We start from the raw sequence: 22,981 nt of genomic DNA on the forward strand, positions 1-22,981 counted from the left end.
TTGGACAGCGTTTTTGATGGAATGGTATATTTAGGAAAACGTAATAAAAATTCCTTTGCAAAATTATAGAATTTCACAGTCGAGGGGCAGTAAAATTACGTTTCCCCTCCAAAAAAAACAATTGTATTACAGCCATGGTGAATCGGGTGTCCCGGGTGGGGGTGAATTCACTGTTTTTGTTCGTTGAAAATTACGGGAGGAGTCAGCGCTAATGTGGCGAATTTTTTTTTCGTGCTAAAATAGGTATCCCTGACAGCAGCATCCGTAAACTCTGTATCAACTGCATTTATAAACCCCGTACGTTGATTCGATTTTTGTGTTCATTTTATCCTAATTTTCCGTATTTCCCGATATATATATATCGATTTTCGCATATTGCCGTATATTAGGTTAATTCATATTATAAATTATATATTTTTTTGTAATTTTTTATGTGCCATTTGTCAGCCATCTTGAATTGACTACCGCAAAACCGTGATTCCTTGGCACGAAAAAAGTCGCCTCGTTGGTGCTTACAAGGTTCATGGGAAATTTACCGGGGAAGGCTGCTGAGTAATACGGGGGGGGGGGGCAAAATTATACTGCTCCAGGGGTAGGAACACTGCGCCAAAATTAACATCTTGCGCTATCCTGCTCCAATAGTGTATTTTTGTATTTTTCTGCTCCAAATAGCTAATTTTGCTTCGTATGCCCAGAATTTCGGAAAGGACGGCAAAAATTTTTTGTTCCTGCTTACCGCAAAACGATTCTTTCTAAGAGCGTGTTTTATTCCACTGTACACCTTATTTAAACTATTGGCCTTTCCATCGCGAAACCCCGATAATATCCGTGAGTGTGCAACTGAATATAGTTTGCAATGATCTTTCAGCTTTAAAGCGCAAATGCGAGTCACAATTGGCATTTAAAAAAAAGTTGCCCCTGGAAGCAGCAGAAATTACTTTAGTCGATCGTCATTGCGTCAAATCCTGATGTTTCGCGAAAAAAATTTTCATTCCAGAAGTAAAAGTGCGTTTTCGCCGAATTACAAATGCTAATTTAGAAACTTTACCGAATAACGAGTGTCAGATCACCAATCTCGCCAAATAATGAGTACTTAATCGCCAAAGTCGGGTTGATTCTTCCGAAATTCTCTCCCATTTTGCAACAATTTCTTTCCAAGTATGAAAAAATTGAAAACTTATAGAAAATTTTTAGCCCATTTGAAGTGCTGTGGTTCCAGACAGACAATAGTGCCCTCAGTAAGCAAAAATCATCTTAAATAGACTGGTGTGAAAAATTTTATGACAGCCTTTCTTTCAAACAAGGTGTCAAAAGCCTGAAATACCAAAAACAAAAAACAAGCTGATGAAAAGGTGTTTGATAACAAAAGACAGTGCAGTTTTATTTTGAAAAGGGGTGAGAGTTAACAAAAATATTCTTGTTAATTTCCCTGCTCCTATTTATAAATATCTGCTCCGAATCCTATATTTTCTGCTCCAAAACTGATCCAAATCCTATATTTTGCTGCTCCAAAACTGCTCCAGATCCTGAATTTGCTGCTCCAAAACTGCTCCGAATCCTGAATTTTGCTGCTCCAAAGCTGCTCCGAAATGGACTTCGTCACTTCCCACCCCTGTGTTTCTGGGTAAAGGAGTAAATGTGTGTTTTTTTGCAGGGGTGTATGTTGTGTGTAAAAAAAGAAAAATATATATTTTTACAAATTTTTCTCTCGAAAACCAAACAATTTCAAAACTGATTTATTTTCCCCCTCACCCAAGGGCAGTATTATTTTGGTGCCTCCCCCCTCCCTGCCTGTAAAATAGTAGACTCACCCACTTTTCCCAGTCCAGCCATAGGTGGAGATACTTTAAGGTCTTAGGGGTGTGGCACGATGACAATTGATATACATCATATATATGTATACATCAATAGGCTCTGCCATTGATGCTGGGGGAGGGTGGATTGCCCCTCCCTCAGCATATAATAATTTAAATACTTTTTCAATTTAATAATTTAAATACTTTATTCAATTTAATAATTTAAATACTTTATTCAATTTAATAATTTAAATACTTTATTCAATTTAATAATTTAAATACTTTATTCAATTTAATAATTTAAATACTTTATTCAATTTAATAATTTAAATAATTTATTTATAATTCAGTAATTTAAGTAATTTTTTAATTTAATAATTTAAAATATTGTTGAAAATTTAATTTTATAGTTTTTAATCATTATAGTAAATTTCTTAAAATTTGTTGGAACGTATTATACAAACCTAGGTATGTAAATCAAATTTGTACTAGTTAAAAAAGTTTGAGTACATTTTGTATACTGCCATTCATAGCATAACACGAATGAAAAATCCACTGGAATGTAGATGGGACAAATTCTCTCATCAAATTTTATGTTATTTCATTTTTTTCCCTTCTTTGAATGTGAAAACTTTTTCCCGTTTTGAAGTTTTTCCTGCTTAAATTAATTTTAAGATGGGTTGTGGAAAGCAATATGGGGGAAGGCATTGCTACTGTTACTCAGAAAGGATATAATGTAGTTATTCTCTCACACATAGTTGTTGATAAATTTGATAAGTTATTCAAAACTTTTCTGGTTAGCAGAATGCATTTGAGTTTGATTTAATTATTTCACACTATTATGTAAAAAAAAAAAAAGCTATTTCAATGAGTTCTATTGAAATGCAAAGTTAAAACTAAATTCAATTTCAATTCATTCAATTCGGTAACAACCGAAATTCATTGTCCATTTGATCTCTTTCCACAAATATTTTGGTCACTTTTAAACATTTTGGTCACTATTTGGTCACTTTTAAACATTTTGGTCACTTTTTTAAAAATTTTGGTCACTTTTTTAAAAATTTTGGTCACTATTTTCACTAGTTTTGAGGCCATGATCCGTGCTGACCCCTGTAAAATGATATTTTCGTTGTAACGGTATTCGACTGTACTTCACACATCATTCAAAATCCCTCTGTATTCTTTTTTCTCTCTCTCTCCAGGAGTGGAAAATCTGCTACAAACTGCTACAATTTCCGACATCTGCTACATTCTGCTACAGTTTTGACAATTTCCCCCCTCGTTTGCTGCATTCTGCTACAAAAACGCCAAAATTGTGAATTCTGCTCTATCTTGTGCCAAAAAGCAAAAATTTCCCTTAAGAAACTTTGAAGTTGCATTACAATAAAAGCAGACTTTTCAATGATGTCATTTGTCCTCCCGCAATTTTATTTCTTGGGGCCGCAAATGGAGTTAGCTTGAGGCCCCTTCCCAGGATTTGGCACCTAGGCTTCTGACAACGTATAAAATGGGGGAAAACTATGTGAATTGGCGCTCATCCATCATCCAAAAAACCCATAAATTCATTGAATTTTACATGCTTTGTCTCAATAACTTTTTTGGTTTTCAAAAGCCAAACCCTATAGCCTTTTGTATATATTGCATAGCTCAGGGTTTTCAAAAGTTATGGAACCCCAAAAATCTTGGAACCCTGATAGCTTTGAAATTTTTTGTGTCACTGTTTCACCTGAAGTAATTTTTTGAGACTTCCTAACATTCCCATAAAATTTCATATTCCTTAAACTCAAGAACTACATGGGGTTTTTATGAGGGTCTTTCGCCATCTATATTGATATGTTCTAGAAACCTTGCTTTTTTCTTTCCATTCTGTGGCCCCCTCTGCCTCTCTTCCTTCGGATGGCAAATTGAGCTTCATGATGTCCGAATCTTATCGCTTTTCTGAAAATGCACATCCTTATAAGATGGAAAAGAAAAAGCTTCCACTTTCTAACTTGCCTGAGGTTATATTTGCCTATTCTACAGATTCTTTATCACAAATGGAGCCTCGTTTATACGACATGCAAGAGACCATGTCAAAATGCTGTATATGGATGAAAATCGTACAACTTGGAGCATACCTGGAGCATACAAAACATTTTTCAATAAAAGTTTTACATTACCTTTTCTCCCACGTATCAAAATTTTAACATCACTGGATCCAAGAACCTTTGTGCTTCCTTCTGCAATGATGGCTTTGCTGTCTGGGATTTCTTTTAAGCTTGAGAGAAAAATTCTGTCATTGCATAAATGTTTGTTTGCAGCTGTATCGATTAGCCACTGCATACTCTTTGATGTTGATATCATCACAGATGGATATAATGCATCACTTTCACTATTGTCCACACATTGATGATCGGTTATCTTCATTTTTTTACTGATCACCTTCTTTCGTTTTTTTTAGTTTCTCATGACGATATGTCTGATGGCGTCACATTTGTAGCACATTCTTGAGTCCTTGAATCTTGATTTCACCTTCTTGGATGATTTTTGACATTCCATTGAACCAAATGCAGTACCTTTAGACGCCATCTCATCACGATGTTGAATTCTATCATACTCTGGCAAAAGCACTTTGCATATTTTTGCTAATGTAAACTCTTTATCTGGAAGTTGATACAGATGTGTATCACCACATTGTCATATCTGTGCAGTAAATGGGCTAGAAGTTGAAATGCCACTTTATTATCCAGCACCTTTCGCTCGGCAAGTTCCAAATCGCTGACAGCTCTGAAAATTCTGCTGACATGTATGGACGTCGTTCCAGATGGCATAAATTTTATCCTTGTCAATTCTACTCAAATTGCTGCCACTTGTGCTCAAATTTGCTGCTAAAAATTTGCTTACGTAATACTTGAACGGCCCCTTATATGTTGTGTTTAGTCCAATAAAAAAATGTTCAAAAAACTTGATGGACCATTTCATGATGCTTCACAAATCACATCAACTGATTTCTTGAAGCTTACTTCGGGTAGCTTCCTTGTAATGACTTTAGTCATACTAGAATTATGAACACATAAAAATTAGATTTATTAGACAAGTTTATTAAAGTATGTGCGACTTCCTTTACCACTTAGAATCTGACTTAGAGTTGACATTTTAGAAAACCATAATAATGAAAGTAAGTAATGATAATATACATGGAAAGAAAAAATAAAATGATCCCACATCATCTAAGGGTAATCATTATGCAGGGACTCAAAATTCATACTTTAAATATATATAACACAGAAAAAGTTTAGTTGACCGTAAGACAGAGACGACTCTCTGTTTTTGGAAGGGTTTCGCTGTAATTATTTTTTTGCAGTTGTATATAGTTTTCATGTGATTTTACATTTCCTCTGATATAAAAAAAATATTTTATATTCTAGCAAAATTCAAGCAGTAGAGATTAATTTCTTATGTGTTCATAAGAAACTAAGATCTAAGAGGGTTGCTCCAGTGTTGATCAGAGAAATCACCAGAAGAGTCAATATGAAAGGCATTTTCCAAGCTGTATACACAGCTGGTGTTGTCTTACCTAAACCTGTTAGCTCTTGCAGGTAAAACTTTTATTCATATTCCCTCTCATATCTGTGTACAATTTATTATATCTTTTCAAAACATTGAGATTAGTGGTAAGTTAATTAAATTTCAGGTTATGAAACAACAGGGTCAATAACTGATAAATGCTGGTTCAGAAAAGTTATGCACTGAAACAAAACCCAGCTTTGATTTACCAGTATCTTCTGGATCTTATGTTTTGAAATTGTTGAATGTTGCTTGTATGTTGAAATCATCATAGGATTTGGTCCTGATCATAGTAAAAGCATGTAAATTTTTTTGAGTTTGTCTGAGCAATTAACAGAAGTACGTGCTTATTATGATCAATATCATCACTTCAAAATATGAAATAAAAGTTTATTAAACATAAAATACTCTGTGATCATAGTCATTATTGATTTATTGTCAATTACCAAATATTTTTAAGTCCAGATTTTATGTGCCTTTGTAGAAATCTAAATCAGTTGTGAACTTAACTTTGAGAAAAACTCTTGCTTCTTGAAATTTAAATCTATGGCCCTTTTGCTAGCCGCTGTGATGGTCAAGTGGTCATAGTGACGGACTCGCATCGCGGAGGACCCTAATTCAAAACCTCACCATTGCCACAGTGGTGGTCAGCAGAAGTTGGTTTTCTGTGGTAAGCACAAATTCGAGGCACAAATGTGAGCCGATGTCCCAGTTAAAAAATCTCGCTGCAGAGAGCAACAGGCCTACAATGGTATACTATTCAATCATTACACTTCATGCATGATTCGAAAAATTGATGGCAGATGGCAGCACTACACCTAACAAACTTCATGGAAGGTTTACTGCATGCGCGTGCACACACACACTTACATTCCAACATGTACCAATTCGTTAGAAGTTCCGCAGAGGAATATGTACGAGGTGCATGCCATGTTCAGTACACTGGTGTAAGAAATTAAAAGAATTTGCAGACTTGGTCGATTATCTCTAGAACTACTGTACCGATTTTAATTAAATTTGATATGTACATACATTGATACAATACAAAACAAATAACCATTCAATAATTGTAATACACACTCATGATCGTGCGTAACACTCATTGGAGTCGGAAGGTATGAAACAGCGGTTGCAGAATAAACAAAAAAAATGGGTTAATAGGGGGTATGGTCCCCTCTTACAGATATACAGGTCTCGCAGCGTGATTTCATACTTTATATTTTTGTGGAGCTTTTACAGTATATAAATATTTAATTTAGAATTGGCAATTACGGTTGTTAACATTATGTAAGATTTCTCCTATATCCATTTCAGAGAATACATCACAATACCCTCATCGGGTGATTCAAGTTATTAACTTATGCATCTGAGAGACAAGTCTACATGTAACATCTTGACCCCTTACTTAACTGGACATTCAAGTCACTGAAAAATTGGATAAGTGTACTCACCCCGGTGCTAGTCTGTGATCTCATTGCCATCCTGTCTGCTCGCTACATCCACACAGCACTACGGCACTTTCATATCCTGTGACTCTCTACTAGAGCCTCAACTTGACACTCCACAATTCCCAGCCCGCTCCTCAGGCTTTTTCATCCCAACCTCTGGGAAAACTCCAAACTCTCTAAGCCAAAAAAAAACTTCCAACTCTCTACCATCAGGCCTTCTGATTTTACCTCTTCCTCGCCTCTTCCTCCCTAGAACTCTGGATTCACTCCATAATTTCACTATTCTTCCTGAGCTAACTTTTAATTTGATGCCTGCAGCCTGAACACTACCTCATTGGGCTTCTAATTGACCATTCCTGATGGAAGATCTGTCCTATTCATGTGTCATAATAAATTCCTACCCTTCCCAAATAATTTGAATGTTGCATTCACCTGCACCTTCGTGTTAATATAAGGCCACCCCCATGCTACCTATAGATCACAGGCGTTCAAATGGGGCAGTGCGGCTTGATATTTAGATTTCTTCTCTTATATCCATTTTTAAGCGAGCCCATCCTTACCATTCATTAATTCTAAAAATTCATTATTCTCGCTCTCCATAACTTTCCAGATGTTTCAAGAGATCGAATCTCGCATTCCGTGACAGCTCCTATTCACGTATTCTCGAAAAACACCTTTCTCCTGTCACCAATACCTGGGCCTGCCCCATTCATTGCCAGGTGTCGATTACACATCTTTGTGAAAGTTGCACCTGTAGTTTGCCTAGGGGTAACCTATACATGACGATTCAATCTCTTTCTAATATTCTCACTCTTTTCAATACCCTTTCTTTCTTTTCATGTGGCATTCAAATTGCATCATCTTTTCAGTGGGCGTCCCGAATCTATTGACATCCACTATTCATGTATTTTCTATCTCATTCTTATTTCATAGCTTCACACTTTGCCAGAAGAATTGTGCTTCATCAGCAGTTAGCCTAAAGCTCTCTGCAACGGGATAAGTCCGGTGGCAGAGCCCCTGGCATTCATTCATTCAGTTAGTCTAAAGCACCTTCTTTTCATACATAATCTTTTATCACTCCTGGCCCTCCTGCACATGCCCTTAACAAATACCTGATGCCAAGCTTCAATTACTACTTGCTACAAAATTACCTTTTTTAAATGATCATTCAATTCACAATAATCCTTAAACAATTAACCATTTAAATAAATTAACTTTTATACTCAAATAATTATGAATAATTATGAGCTGAGCGGGCCTGCTCATATTATGATTAACTATCTCACTCTTGCAATTTGTCCACCACTAATAAAAATAATTGGACTTTACAAGTCAAAATTATTCTTGACAATACTAGCTTAAGTTTTATTTGGGTTCAACAAAATTCAAGTTTTTAAAAGCTTATCTTCTGCTGATTGTTGAAAGTATAAGAAACCAGATTATCCAAACTGATTTCTCCCATATTGTAAATAGTAAAATTTTTTCTCACTATAAAGATATAAAAACAACTTTCCTGTGATGGAAGATTACTTCTTCCTCCTTTTCCATATCTCATTTAATAGGCTAACTCAGATTTAATCAGACATCAATTTTAGTTAACAATAAAAAAAATTCCCATCAACAATTGTACACATTGCAACCATTCGGTTTTGGAGGATTGGAATCACACACATGTATTTTTTCACTGCCCTTATTACTCTAATTCCAGATCCAAATATTTAAATCTCTCTTCAGGTCCCATTAATATAACTTAATTATCTGAGGATATTGTCACCAGTGAAAGGATGGGTTCGATTCCCAGCAAGGGCAGTTGAATTTTCTCTTTTTTAAATATATCTTCGCATCAGGCAGCTGTTGAAAACCTTCGTATGGATAGCTGAGAGACATCATCCTCGGATAAGTCGCCATTGGGTGGCAGTGTCAGCAATTGTGAGCTCTGGCCTGAGTTAGGTCCAACCTTCCATATACTGTCCCGTTCAATGCCTACGTACTCCAAAGAAAGATTGAGATATTCGTTGTCTTTGTAGCAGGGTTGTTTGATTTAAACCACGTTGGTTTAAACCAAACATTAAAGTTTAAACCATGGCTAAAAAAACCAGTTTTTTCAAAAAATCAAATAAAAGTGGCCTTAATATCATTTTTTCCTTGAAAAATATTGTATTGTTTCATTACTATCCAAAATTTTTCATGCTTACCACATCTTATATTCTTGGGGTGCATTCAGATGGTATATCTTTAGATGATATAGGTGGTTTTTTCCAAAAAGTCTCATAAAAGTGTCCTGAATATATATATATATATATATTTTTTTTTTTCATATTAAGTATCTTAGTTATTTAAAGTTATATACAGAAGCAAAAATTTCTCATTCTTACCACATTTTCTGACCTGTGGCTAAATTCTGATGCTCTATCTTTAGCAAATTCATTAATAAGGATTGCATCACATCTAAATGTAGTGGTGTATTATCTCACAGGCTTTTTTCCTTCACAAAGAAGCAGCAACAGTAGTGACGCAATCATGCTAGGGCCAGGTGGTCCTATAATCCAATAAAGACACCAACTGTCCTTAAAGGACAAAGACTAGTGTACTAGTAGTTACATTACCTCACAGACATTTTCTTTTCCATAAGAAGTAGCACATCTAACACTGTATATCACTGTCTTTAATATTCAGTATTTTTTTATACTTTCATGGTTAAGCCCAGTTAATCTAGGTTCTACTGTATAGTAGTAACAGATTTATGAAAAATAATCAGCTATATGCAGGGTGATTATAAGTAAAGTTTTGATTCCAAACTATACAATAAGTACTGGTCAGAATGACTTGAAAATTTGCATGGATACTCTTGAAGCAATGGGAATTTCTTTGGCAAAAGAAAAAAAAGTGCAAAATGTGCAAGTAGATGATGCTGTACTTGGCCAGCAATATAATCTATTTTGTGCGACCACATCATTTCGGCACTTCAACAGCATCAGTATGTGGATAGAACAACTTTTTTCAAGATGCACATTGTAATACCAGCAAAGCAGCTGCTGTCCGCTATTTGACAATGATGCTGCTATTTTGACAATAACATGATGACATGACACCTGGCCGGCAGCCAGTTCAGCTAACTTTAACCCTTGCAACTTCTGAATGTGGTACCTGAAAATGTTATGAACAGTGGTTGGATTGCAAACTTTGGTGAATTGTAATCTCTAGCACATCCCCTATATGTCAGAAGTTCCTCAGAAATATTAACATGGGGGAACGTTTAGTTTAATGAAGGTGGATTGCAAGCACATCCACGTCATGACCATGGCATATTCTGATCTGTTGTTGAGCAAGCATTTTTGTGCTTTCACTTCATAGCCAGTGTTGGGGGAAAAAAATTCTTCATGCCTTATGCAAATGACGAATTACGCTCGTCTGCAACCGGTCGACTTCCATGAAGGGAAAGAATTTCCCTGTCTATAAAAGTTGAGGTTTGTTCTCGATCAGTGTTCATTTTTTGGTTATAGTTCAATATATGTTCGTTATGTCTCGTCACTGCTATTTTCATGCTAAGCCTGATATGGAATAAAATGAAGTTTTCAATTAAATTGGGTTCTTATTGAGTGACACTGCACACTGTGCTGAGAAGGTTAATGGCCGCGCATTATAATGATATGCAGTGTGATGCTGATATAACCCAGCGGAACGTATTTTCAAAGTGACCTTCCCGTATTCGCCAGAAGGGGGACTGCTGCTGAAAAATATTAACGAACTTTTGCCTATCGTTCCCAGAGATGAATTCTGACTTCAAGTTTTCTCTTCTCAACCAGGGAAATTATTCTTCATGGTAGAACGATATCAAAGTCTACCTAATGGTTAGAGATTGTTGGTTCTTCATCGAGAACTCTGAACCGCCTATCACCGAAGGAATGTCTCGTCGAGAAATAAGACTATAACTTGAGAAAAGGGCGTGCATACTCTACGATATATTATGCCCTGGAACCGCAATATCGTAATCTCATCAGTGCTGCACTGGATGGTTCGAAAGCATGGACAATTCTCCGTAACCACTTCGAACCTAATACCAGAGCAAGAGTCATACAACTACTAGATGAGTTCTTCTCGTTTCTTTATGATGAAGACGTTTATACAACCGTTGGTGTTTTTAGTGCCCGACTGAGGAAAGCCATGCAAGCGCTAAAAGAAGCAGGCCATCCACTCGAGAACTTATATCAGGGTTTTCAACTCGTAAGATTCCTGCCTCAACGTTTTCAAGGCATTGTGCAGCTGATCTACCAGTGGGATGACGAAGATTTTGTGTTCAATAACATTGAACAAGAACTCGTATTGGAGGAGAACAGATTACAACAAGCCAAGAAAGATTTAGATGAACATTCTGAAATTGGAGCCTGTAATGTGAACTCTCGTGCCAATCCGAAGGTGCTCGTTTAGAATGATGCTTAAAATAACAATTTCAAAAATGTTAAGAAGAAATTCATGAAATGTAAATTAAATTAAAAATAATATGCATTTCTCAAAATAATATGCGTAAAAATGATGTAAAACACGATGTAAATGCTCTAACTTACCATTTTGATGACAATACTAATTTATCAAATGTAATTTTGGAGAGCATAATGCATATTTAAGTGAAGCTTTCGCAATTCAAAATAATGATCCTGTAAAAAAATTTAATTGGCTAATAGATACAGCCGCGACAGGTCATTTTTGTAATAATCTCGATCTATTTATCGAATATAAACCTATCGCAAATGCAATGATGTCTCTAGCTGTAAATGATATAAAAAGTCCAATAAAAGACATTGGAACAGGTAAATTTCATGTTTTCGCAAACAGTGTTAAATTTTCATAATGTTCTTTATTCGCCAAAAACTCGCCATAATCTAATTTCCAGTTTGAAAATCGATAAAAATGGTTGATATTTTGTTTGTTCTAATGGTAAAATACAAGTTTATTCTCCCAGTTGTAAAAGATATTTTACGCATGAAGGCAGGACATGCTATACTTTGTTAAACCTAAGTATGAAAAGATAGCTAAGAAATCTAAAAATGTCCATAATATCAGTCCTGCAACGATACCTAAATCCGAACAGTGTATCAAATCTTACAATCTAACAGTGACAACAAAAGATGACCTAAATCTATGGCATAAGCGTTACGGACACATAGACATCGATTATGTAAGGCACACAGCCAAGTGTTCTGGTGTGAGAGGTTTGCCCGAATTTAACAAGCCATGCAATCCTGTGACATTTGCAAATTATGTAAATCCAAGAGAATTTCTCATAGATCTCTCAGAAAAATTTTATCTAAAAAGCACTTAGAACTTTTACACATGGACGTTTGTGGTCCAGTTCCCGAGCAATCAATTTCCGGTTGCAGATATTTTTTAACAATAATGAACGATTACTCAAGAAAGGTTACAGTTTTTCCTATCAAGAAAAAATCGGATGTATTTGAATGCTTCCGTCGTTTCCAGAAAAGAGTGGAAAGATTTCTAAACTTTAAAATACAAAACATAAGAACCGACAATGGAATGAAATTTTGCAAGAAAGAATTTAACGAATTTCTTGAGAATCACGGTATTAGGGCCGAACGTACAAACGATTATACACCTCAACAGAACAGGGTTGCTAAACGGTTTAGTCAAACTGCCATTGATGCAATCAATTCTCTATTGAAACAAAGGGGATTGAAAAATGAGTTTTGGGCAGAAGCATTATTTTATTTCACCTACATAAGAAACAGGGTTTGTCTGAAACGTCAAAATAAAACGCCATTTAAACTGCACTACGGAAATAAACCTTCAGTCAAACATTTCAAAGTATTTGGATGTAAAGCCTTTGTAGGTATCCCAAAACAAAAACGTAAGAAATTCGATCCAAAAGCAAAAATTGGTATTATGATTGGATATGCCCAGCGAGCGCTGGGATATAGGATTTGGATGCCTAAATCCAATCAATTGGTTGAAACATCAAATGTTCGTTTTGATGAAAATGTTACTAATGTGGAAGCGATACTGGATCCTGATTGTAAAAGAGAAAGTTATTATCACTTCAAAATCAATACTTTTGATGATCAATGTTATTTTAGTTCCGCGGACAAAAATTCCAAAATTCAATCATCAACCGAAGAGAGATCCAAAAGTTCAAAATCAACGGATGAACCGCAAACTCGAATTTCAAAATTGGATGTCGAATCACAAATTCGAATTTCAAAATTGGATGTCGAATCACAAATTCGAATTTCAAAACCAGCGGGTAGATCGCAAATTCAAGTTTCAGCCGCATCTGACATTACCCCTTGTAGTGATGTTAATTGGATACGCAAAGCTGTTTCTCGACCCGGCGGATCACGTGCTGATATTTATTACGGAACAAATATAAGATTACTTTCTCATCAAGATATCAAAAAATATTGTTAAAAAAATAAGATTAGATATAATAATGATTTTGATTTCAGTGGTAAAAACGAATTATCAGTGAAAGTGAAATTCACTAAACTCGAAGCTAATCATATTGACATAAAAATTCCGCGAAACTTAAACGAAGCTATGAAATCTCCTGATTCATCTGAATGGAAGGAGGCTATGGATGCGGAAATGGATGTTATGAATGAATGTAAAGTGTGGTGGTTCCTCAACCCGAGAATACGAAAGTCTTGGAAAATAGATGGGTTTACACAGTGAAAAGAAATGAAAAAGAAAACATTGAATGCTATAAAGCTAGACTTGTAGCTAAAGGTTACAATCAGGGCCATCTTAAGAGCATCATGGGCCCCGGGCCAAGTGATTTTTCTGAGGCCCTACAAGGCAAATTCTCGAAAATTTCAACCAGATCTCATTTTTGTGAGGCCCCCGGGCCTTGCCCGTGTGGGCCCATGCCTTAAGACGGCGCTGGTTACAATCAAAGGTGACTCTTATGAAGAAGTATTTAGCCCTGTGGTCAACTTTACACTTGTGAGATTATTTTTTACTTTGTTAGTAAGTTGTCTGGGATGGCTTCATTGTCAATTAGATGTCAAATGCGAATATCTTTATGCGAAATTGAATCATGAGGTGTACATGAAACAACCATTTGGTTTCATTGACTCTATCAAACCTAATTATGTCTGTCGCTTGACCAAAGCAATCTATGGTCTACGTCCGAGTGGACGTGAGTGGTTTTCAGAATTTGATTCTGTTCTTAAATCTTTACAATTTAAGAAGTTGAAATGGTGTAATTGTGTATATATATTTGGAACAAGTGTATTATTATTTTATGTCGATGATATTATTTTTGGAAAATCAGAAAATGATTTAAACCATGCTAAATCTCTTTTGAACAGTAAATTTGACTTAAAAGATTTAGGTCCAACTAAAAAATTGTGAGGTGTTGAATTCATCGAAGAGGATGACAAGTTATTTATTCATCAACACCAATATATAGATAAAATTTGTAATATGTATTCTAAATACAGATATCCTCATTGTTCTTTACCTATTGCTAAAGGTTGTGTACTAACAAAACTTGACTGTCCAGCTATTACTGAACAAGTAAATGAAATGAGCAATTTTCCTTACAGAAGTGTATTAGGTTGCTTGGCATTTATTGCAAATCGTACACGTCCAGATATTTGTTATGCTGTTAATATATTGTCACAATTTCAGGAAAATCCAGGTCTGAAACACTGGAATATTTTAAAATTATTGGGATATGTGAACGATTCTAAACATTTTATGTTGAATTTATCAAATGTCAAAAATTTGAAATTACATTGTTATTCTGATTGTGACTTTGCCTGTAATAGGGATGATACGATTTCCATGGGAGGAAGGATCATGTTATTGGATAATGCTCCCATATCATGGCGAACATTTAAACATAAATGTGTTATCAAGGAAACAGTTATTTTCCGGATATTATGCTGAGGTGAGCTTGGAAAGAAAAGTCACGTCTCCGCCGGGACTCGAACCCAGGCCCTCTTGCATACCGGGCAAGCATGCTTGCCCGGTATGTAACTGTTTCCTTGGAATTGTACTGTTTGAAATAACTGTTTCCGGAAAATAACTGTTTCCTTGATATCTCTGGCTGAGAAAAAAGCCCTCTAAATCTCTCTATAAATGTGTTAGTTTATCAACTATGGAGGCCGAATATATATCATTAAGTGAATGTGTTGAGGAACTTATATGGTTGCAAAATATTTTATTTGAATGCAAACAATTAGAAATTGATTCTGATAATCTTATTGTATATTGTGACAACCAGGCTGCCATTTTTCATTCTCACCTGTTGAGAACAATCGCTCAAAACATATTGATGTAAAGTATCATTTTCTAAGCAACCTTGTGGAAAAGGAACTTTTTAAATTGAAACATATCAATAGCAAATGTAATCTTGCAGATTATTTTACAAAACCTATTGTTCTCAGTAATATGAAATTATTATATGAACTTTTGTATGAAAGCATACGGCATGAGGGGGCTGATTGTTGGGGGAAAAAAATTCTTCATGCCTTATGAAAATGACGGATTACGCTCGTCGGCAACCGGTCAACTTCCATGAAGGGAAAGAATTTCCCTGTCTATAAAAGTTGATGTTTGTTCTCGATCAGTGTTAATTTTTTGGTTATAGTTCAATATATGTCTGTTATGTCTCGTCACTGCTATTTTCATGCTAAGCCTGATATGGAATAAAATGAAGTTTTCAATTAAATTGGGTTCTTATTGAGCAACACTGCACACTGCGCTGACATAGCCAGAATACAGTGGACAACATATTTAACATTTCTTGAGTAAGTTGTAGTTATTTGTTCAATTACTTCATTTTTTTTTGTGATGTTTCCATGAACTATAAAATCGAGCAATACTAATTAAATTACCATTTTGCCCTGACTGGCGGTCTTGTCCATTCTGTGCACAAATTTCCCACGTGTTGGATGAGTATAGTGTCGTTAAATTTACATTTTTAAGTATATTTTTCCCCTTCGCCGTATAAAATTCCATTGCTTCATGAATATTCACGTAAATTTTCAAGTCATTCTGACAATGGCTCTTTTTTTTTACAGTGTTTTGAAATCAGTACTTTAGTTATAACCACCCTGTATATTGTAAATCATTGCTAATTAATCTATCATTACGCTTCACTCACAATTTGAAGTATAGATGGCAGCATTGAAATATCAAGCACAACACTAGCTACACATTCAGACTGTTAGGTGCATTCAAGGGACGTCGGAAGTAAAAAATGATTGGTGTTGCTCAAAGTATGTCAATTATTTCTTTGTACAGGCCACGATATTTAGATATATTCAACTGACCATACATCCTTTTTTGAAGTAGAGTGTCCCGTTTTTTTGTTTCGAATCTGTTTGATTTCAGCGATGACCCGTTCTTCAACCTACTTTTGCAGTAGGGGGTAAGATTTTTACCACAGTAAAATGTAACAAACCTATCCAGAAGGGGGATATAAGAGTACCATGTCTGCCCCAAGACCAGTGCCACCTTAACGCATGGGCCCACCCGGGCACCTCAAAAGAATGCTGGCCTCACAAAAATGAGACCCAGTTGAACTTTTCGAGAATTTGCCAGATGGAATCTCAGAAAAATTACTTGGCCCGGGAGCACATGACGCTCTAAAGACGGGACAGCCCTGCCCAAGACAACCAAAAATTAAAATTATTTTTTTCAATAAATTAAAATATTGAAAGAAAAAATACGTTTATGTGTGCTATATTTTTCAATTTCTGTTAATTTAAAATGTCTCTGGGACAGATGCCTTGTGCCCAGAGCCGTCTTAAGAGCATTGTGGGCACCCGGATTAAGTAATTTTTCTGTGGCTCCACCAAACAAATTTACGAAAATTTTAACCATATCTCATCTTTGTGAGGCTCTTTCTCCTGAGGCCCCCAGGCCGCACCAGTTTAGGTCCATGTCTTAAGACGGCACTGCCTGTGCTCCCCTCATGATATGCACATAAAACTGTGAAATTCTTTTATAAACCGATAAAGTGGTGGAAAATGGGTTTAATCATCAATCAATGATGTGGTTCTTTAAAACCATGCTATTGCCAATTCCTTTTTTTGAAATTGAATAATTCTATCGTATGTATTTTACAGTTTTTTGGATTGGATTGTGTTGATGATTTAGTTGGATTCGCGTTTCAAGTTCTTGGATAATTTAAATTGACAACCATCACCACAGAGTAAAGTCGCGGAACATTTGAGTATAGTGTTTTAGAATTATGGGGAAGCTTGCATTGAAAACAGAAAGTGACACAAATACATAAAGCAGGGGTTATCGAACTTTGTGGCGCGGCACCCTGCAAAGGTTTTTTGAAGAGACTCTTTGTTAAACTGCTCTGTGAGGAGCCGCGGATAAGCTTTGATTAGAGAAAGAGGTGCTGCGGGTAGGAAAAGTTTGAGAGAACTCCTGACATATATATAAGTGTATAAGATGCCCCATACATCCTCCAACGCTGCCTGCACTGGGATCTTTGAAGGACCCCCAGGCCAAGTGATTTTTCTGAGGCCGTATTAGGCAAATTGTCGAAAGTTTCAACCAGACCTAATTTTTGTGAGGCTCCTCTTCTCTTAGACCCTTAGCTGTGCCTGGGTGGGGCCCATTCTTTTTGATGACACTCCCGCCCTTACCTAAGGGGCCCGGTTCGTCTCAACAGTTTCAGACACGAAAAATATTTGCCCGATTTTATATATTTAGTGGGGGGAAAGAATCGGCATCCATTATTTCAAAATATACAAGAATGCTGCGAAATATCCATGCAAAAAATGCTAAATACGCAATTCAATAAATTAACACAAAACCTGGCGAAAATTCCGCACTGAAGGTAATTTTAAACTAATTAAAGAAAAAAAAATCGTGAAACCGATAAAAATTTTGTACTTGATGAATCAAAAATAATTGAAAGAAATAATTCCAACATCAATAAAAATTCAGAAATTACGGGGGGGGGGGATATTTCAGAATTGTTGAAACTTCAGAATTAATGCAAGAAGTAATTTCAGAATTCATGAAAGCCTCCAATAGTTTACCGTGAGTGCAGGGGTCAACAAAGCACGGTGCCCAGTGTGACCGCTCCTGTCGCACACTCCTAAGAGCAGCTCTCACTTTCACAGCGGAAATCACTTTTTCCCATTTCTCTTTGACAGCCTCAACCGTTTTCTCCACTGAGGGAAAAGCAAGAATTGGGGAACAGGGGGAGGGGGTGAGACTAAGGTGAAGAGGTGCTTGGCTAGTCAGTGAATATCCTGTTGTTTAATATTTTGTTGGCTGGGCTATGCCCTCACACCATGTAGGCTAGGATTTCTGGCGGGCCCAAGTAGGAGGTGGATTTAAGGACCGGCGCACAACCTGGGCCGCGTAAAACCCAAACATTACACTTTTTCCTAATTTAAGGGGTCCATTATTTACTTTTGCCGCATCTGTCCCCCCCCCCCCCCCCAAGTAAAACTTTTCACGGGCTTTTCTGTAGTTAATTTCTAGCTTGAAAAACCCCAAAAAATTATATTCATTTTTCCAGGCCCGTTCCCATGTCAGCCATTCCCTTGTGGGGTCAAATGCCGAACTTGGAAATTGGGCGTCGACATCTGCACAACAATTTTACGGAATTTAAGACTTGAACTTGAAAGTTATTGGCAACATTCCCAGTTTAAACGACAGCGGATGGTTTTTCTGCAGTTAATTACACACAAGAAAGCAAAAAAAATGTAACTTAAATAAAAGCAAACTTACGTGGGGTAGAATCTAGTTCATCAATATGTCACTATGAAATCCTTTGAACTTTGAAAAAAAAAAAAACAAATCTTAAGCATTTCATTTTTTTGCTCACGTAGGAGCGTTTCACTGTTCCACACATGCCCCCCACATCCTGGAGTAGGGCCCCTAGGCTGGAATCTTTTGAGGGGCCCCCCGAACAGACTTTCACAGGCCCCTTTATGATGGATTTATAGCGTGAAAAAACAAAAAATAATGAAAATCATCCCGGGCCCCAGGGCTGGAGCCTTGCCAGCCCACCCCTTGTAGGGGGACATGATTCCACAATAGTAGAGCAAATTTGTGATTATTACTATCTGATAAATAGTTCAATCTTACACGAACGACAAGGAATGGTTCGATTCTGTACATGCAGCTGGTCATCCGACAGAGATGAACGGAAAAAAACTTACACACCATAGGAAGTCCAGCAGTACAACAGAAACGATTTTTTCCCCTTCATATGGTAGGTATACTGCCTATCTATTCAAGGAATAGCCAGGCTGCACACCAATTGTATGCTATCAGCGGCTCTCTTTTCGCTGAGTAGTAAAAAAGACAGACAGCTAAAATATTGTTAATTGAACGCATGTGTTGAATGGGTCTGCAAAACGATTTTTTCCTCTCCCTATAGAAATATTTGGTTCCGAGGAGAAAAGAAGCTATATCTGTTCACAATTCCCATATTTCCTCGCGGGCATCGGTGCCGGCTTTGATTTTGAACAATACAACGCAAATCACATGGGTATATGAATACAAGAAATGTGGGAAGAAAATGACAAGGACATTTGGTTAATGTTGTCCTTTTTTAAGCAAAATTCTGTTTTGTCAACCCTAGGGGATAATGAGCAAGCCAGACGTCTGGAAAAGTGTGTAGACTTCTCAAACATGAATTCATTGGTGACTTATGGACCGAAATAGGGCAGGCATCACCTTTTAAAATTCTGGTTCTATGAATTCATAGGTTCTCCGTGAGTGAGGAGGGAGTGGTGGCTTTTACTGTTGGTAGTACGGAAAAGTAATGAAAAAAACACGCAAATTAAAATAAATATAGTGATTTAATTAAAATACTTTTTTTCAATTACTTAAAAAATTTCCTTCACTTTTCCCTTGTACAACATGATGTATAATTTGTGTACGCGTTTATGTCTAGAAAAGAGATGGACGAGACATTTTTGTCTCAATTTACATGGTGCATGCAATCAGTGTTTGATCTCGTTTATCGAATCATTTTTTCTTTCATGCACAAGAATCACTGTTGAGATTTGTCTTCTGTAAATATAGAATACTGAAATGATTATTCACATGCGTTCTGGAAGTAGTAGCGGAGGGGTTTCCTGGTGTTTTCGACGATAACTTCATGGTCATTGGCGTACGCAAGAGGGGGGGGGTTGGGGTTCTAACCCCCCTTGAGCCAAAATTGTAGTGTTATTTTGCAGGAAAAAACCGAATCCCCCCCCCCCCCTCGAGAAAATTTTGCTTACGCCTATGTTCATGGTGATAATTAAAATGTTGCGTATCTTTTCTTTTTATTGGCAGTCATTTATGTATTTTTTTCTTCACAAATTCTCCCTCACACTGTCAGAAGTCATGAAAAATAGAAAAACAAATGTCAAACCATTTCTCCTTCGTCTCTGAATCGCAATATATATATACAGCATCTCATTTTATTAGGATGGTTTTTTTTAAATACATGTTTCTGTGTCTGTGTGTATTTGTTTATTTATACTTATGGTGAGCTTTGAATTTTAATTTTTGGTAATAGCGAATAAACAATTCTGCAGTATGATTTTTTTTTTTGTGGTATAAACTTCAGATAACAAAGCTATGTCTCATTATTGCATTTATTATTTTTTTTTGTTTTATTTTCTCAGTGACTTTTTTTTGTTTTTTTAACTACATCAATGAGACTATTTGATGTTTTTATCTCTTTACACGGCATAATAGCAATAAGCTTCCTTATGATTTTCAGCAGTAAATGTGTATAAGTTAATGAAAAAGTAATGGGTATAGTGCATAGTTTCCCAACCTTTTTTTGTCTCATCGCCCGCTTTTTCAGAAATTTTTTTTTCCCATCGTTTCCAACACAATCTAACCTATGGGATCCTATGTTACACCCGTAACTTCTACCGCCCCCAAGGGGGCGTTAACACCCACGTTGGGAATCACTGGTATAGTGCATGGGCGGAGATACAGGGGGCATGCCCCCCCCCCCCAGCGTTAAAGGTAGAGTTGACTATATATATATAATCAAATGTATATATTTACATAGGAATTGACATCATTATTAGCGTGTCCCCTAGGGGCATCGCCAACCTTTATGTGAGGTGTCACGGTGAGCTTGAGATATTTATTTGTGCACCTATTTATGCTTTGAAGAAGTTACGGGAAAAGTTTATGTGGGAAAATATCTATTAATCTATCTTGAAGAGCCCCTGGTGAATCGTGAATTAGGCAAGGGAGCAGTGGTCGACAAAAGTTTGTGAACCATTGGTATAGGGAAAAGTGTTCCACTGAGAGAGGGATTAACTTTACAAAATATTTGGGCTTGTCAATGCTAAAATAAGAAGGCGAGATATCTTGTCAGTGCCACTCAAAGGGTTTAGATTCAACTGAAATCAGCGATGAAGCGTACTATCTCAAGTCTATTGCTGTGACTGCCGTTGTGGTGTTCAGATTCTATGATGCTCATTTTATTCTCATGCTGAATTGATATACAGGGTGTATTGGACGTGAAATGACTAGCAAACAAAAGGAGCTATTTACAGCTATGCAACTCACAAGGAAAGGGTGTTTTTTCAAAAATTTTAATTTTAAAAAAAAAGCTCTTTCAGTGCAATATTTGAGCTATGTTCAAATAGTGATTGGTATGATTGGTATTGCTGAGCAATACCATTCAAATGATTGGTATTGCTCTAACAACACGAGCAAATATGTTCCGGCGTCCCTGGTGCATTCACTTTGTTCCAGACTCTGCCACGAAGCTGGGCTGGAAGAGATCTCTGCAACGGGATAAGTCCGGTGGCAGAGCCCCTGGCGTTTATTCGTTCATTGCTAATTAATCTGCATTATTTATGCTTCATTAAATATATTATATTCACCTAATTTTTTTAATATAGTTTTTGCAAAATAGCTTTCTAATTAAGCATACTGAAAAATGACTGGAAAAACATATTTATATTATATGATTAATAATAACATGAAGAATTTTCAAACACAAAGTAAGTCTTAAAAATAATTAAATTTCAAAAGTTGGTTTTTGCTAAAATGTAAGAAATATTAATTGAATAATTAATATTGAAATAGTGTTAATTACATTAATAAACATTTTTTTTTAATTATAAAGTTTTAATGATTTTTAAGAAATTTTATTGTTTTTAATGTTAATGCTATTTAAACCAGAAAAACCAGTTTAAATAAATTAAAAAATCCTGGTTTAAACCAAAAAAAACTTTGTTTTTTGGTTTTTTTTAACAACCCTGCTTTGCAGTCTAGGGCGTTCACTCAGAAACTGAAAGAACGTTTGTTCGATTTCCTGCAAGGGCAGTTGAATTTTCTCTTTCTTAAATATATCTTCGCATTAGCCAGCTGTTAAGAACCTTCATGTTGTTCAATTACTTTCTATCACTGACAATTATTGAAATAAAGTATATCTTTATCCTGATAATATAATTATATCTCTTTATCCTGACAGTATTTGCCTACACTCGCACTGCTTGGACTGAGTTCCATATATATTTCAATTGTTATTCATTATTTTTCTTTTATAACTTGTTTTTTTGCCTCCTTAATCTATTTTTATTTGTCGGTTTATTTTGATAATGTTTATTCTTTACATTACATACATTACATTATATTAATTGTTCTGATACCACTGTATATGATTCATTGTATTCCCAAAACATTATATATATTTTGTAAATATGACTGTAAAAATCAGCAACAATGTACTGCCACTCATTAAAAGACCCATTGGTCAAATCAATAAAATTATTTTATTTATTTATAATTGAAATTTCAAGCATAAGAACATAACAAAATGCTGGAAGGAAGAAGTTTTGCTACCTTTAAGACCCAGTGTCCATCACATTATCTTCATGCAAATGCTTGAATACAAGTGCAAGTGAAAAAAAAAAACTTATGTAGTATAGCAGAGATGCCGCTGTACCTGGTAGATGCGATTTACCTGGGTCCCAGGACATGATATTAAAAAAATTTAGGTCCTTTTTGAGTGAAAGTGCATCCCTCTAGAAAAAAGTTATCTTGAAGAAAGTATGGTCTTCCCCCTCCCCCATAATTCACTGGTATATTTATGAATTTTTCCAGCATGGCCCAGTTTTTTGATCACCTGCTTATATCTCTTCATTGAGACAGAGCGGCAGGCAGTGTTCTGGGTAGGAGAAAGAGGTATCTCTGTGAATCAAATAAATAATTTATTTATAAAAA

The 22,981-nt window shown here is 35.9% G+C and overlaps 1 protein-coding gene across 2 annotated transcripts in view; it reads left to right on the forward strand.

Annotated features, from left to right (window-relative positions):
* Nmt (N-myristoyl transferase) overlaps positions 1 to 22,981 on the forward strand; it is a 338,957-nt gene that overhangs the window by 147,137 nt on the left and 168,839 nt on the right. For both annotated transcript variants that reach the window (XM_089256021.1, XM_089256022.1), the window contains exon 7: positions 5,204 to 5,374. In XM_089256021.1, the coding sequence (XP_089112147.1) occupies positions 5,204 to 5,374 (171 nt within the window). The remainder of the gene's footprint in view (positions 1 to 5,203; positions 5,375 to 22,981) is intronic.

This window comes from Pholcus phalangioides, unplaced genomic scaffold (genome assembly GCF_987345545.1).
Source record: "Pholcus phalangioides strain wild (caught in Gottingen) unplaced genomic scaffold, Ppha-v1.0 ptg000004l_1, whole genome shotgun sequence".
Lineage (NCBI taxonomy): Eukaryota > Metazoa > Arthropoda > Arachnida > Araneae > Pholcidae > Pholcus > Pholcus phalangioides.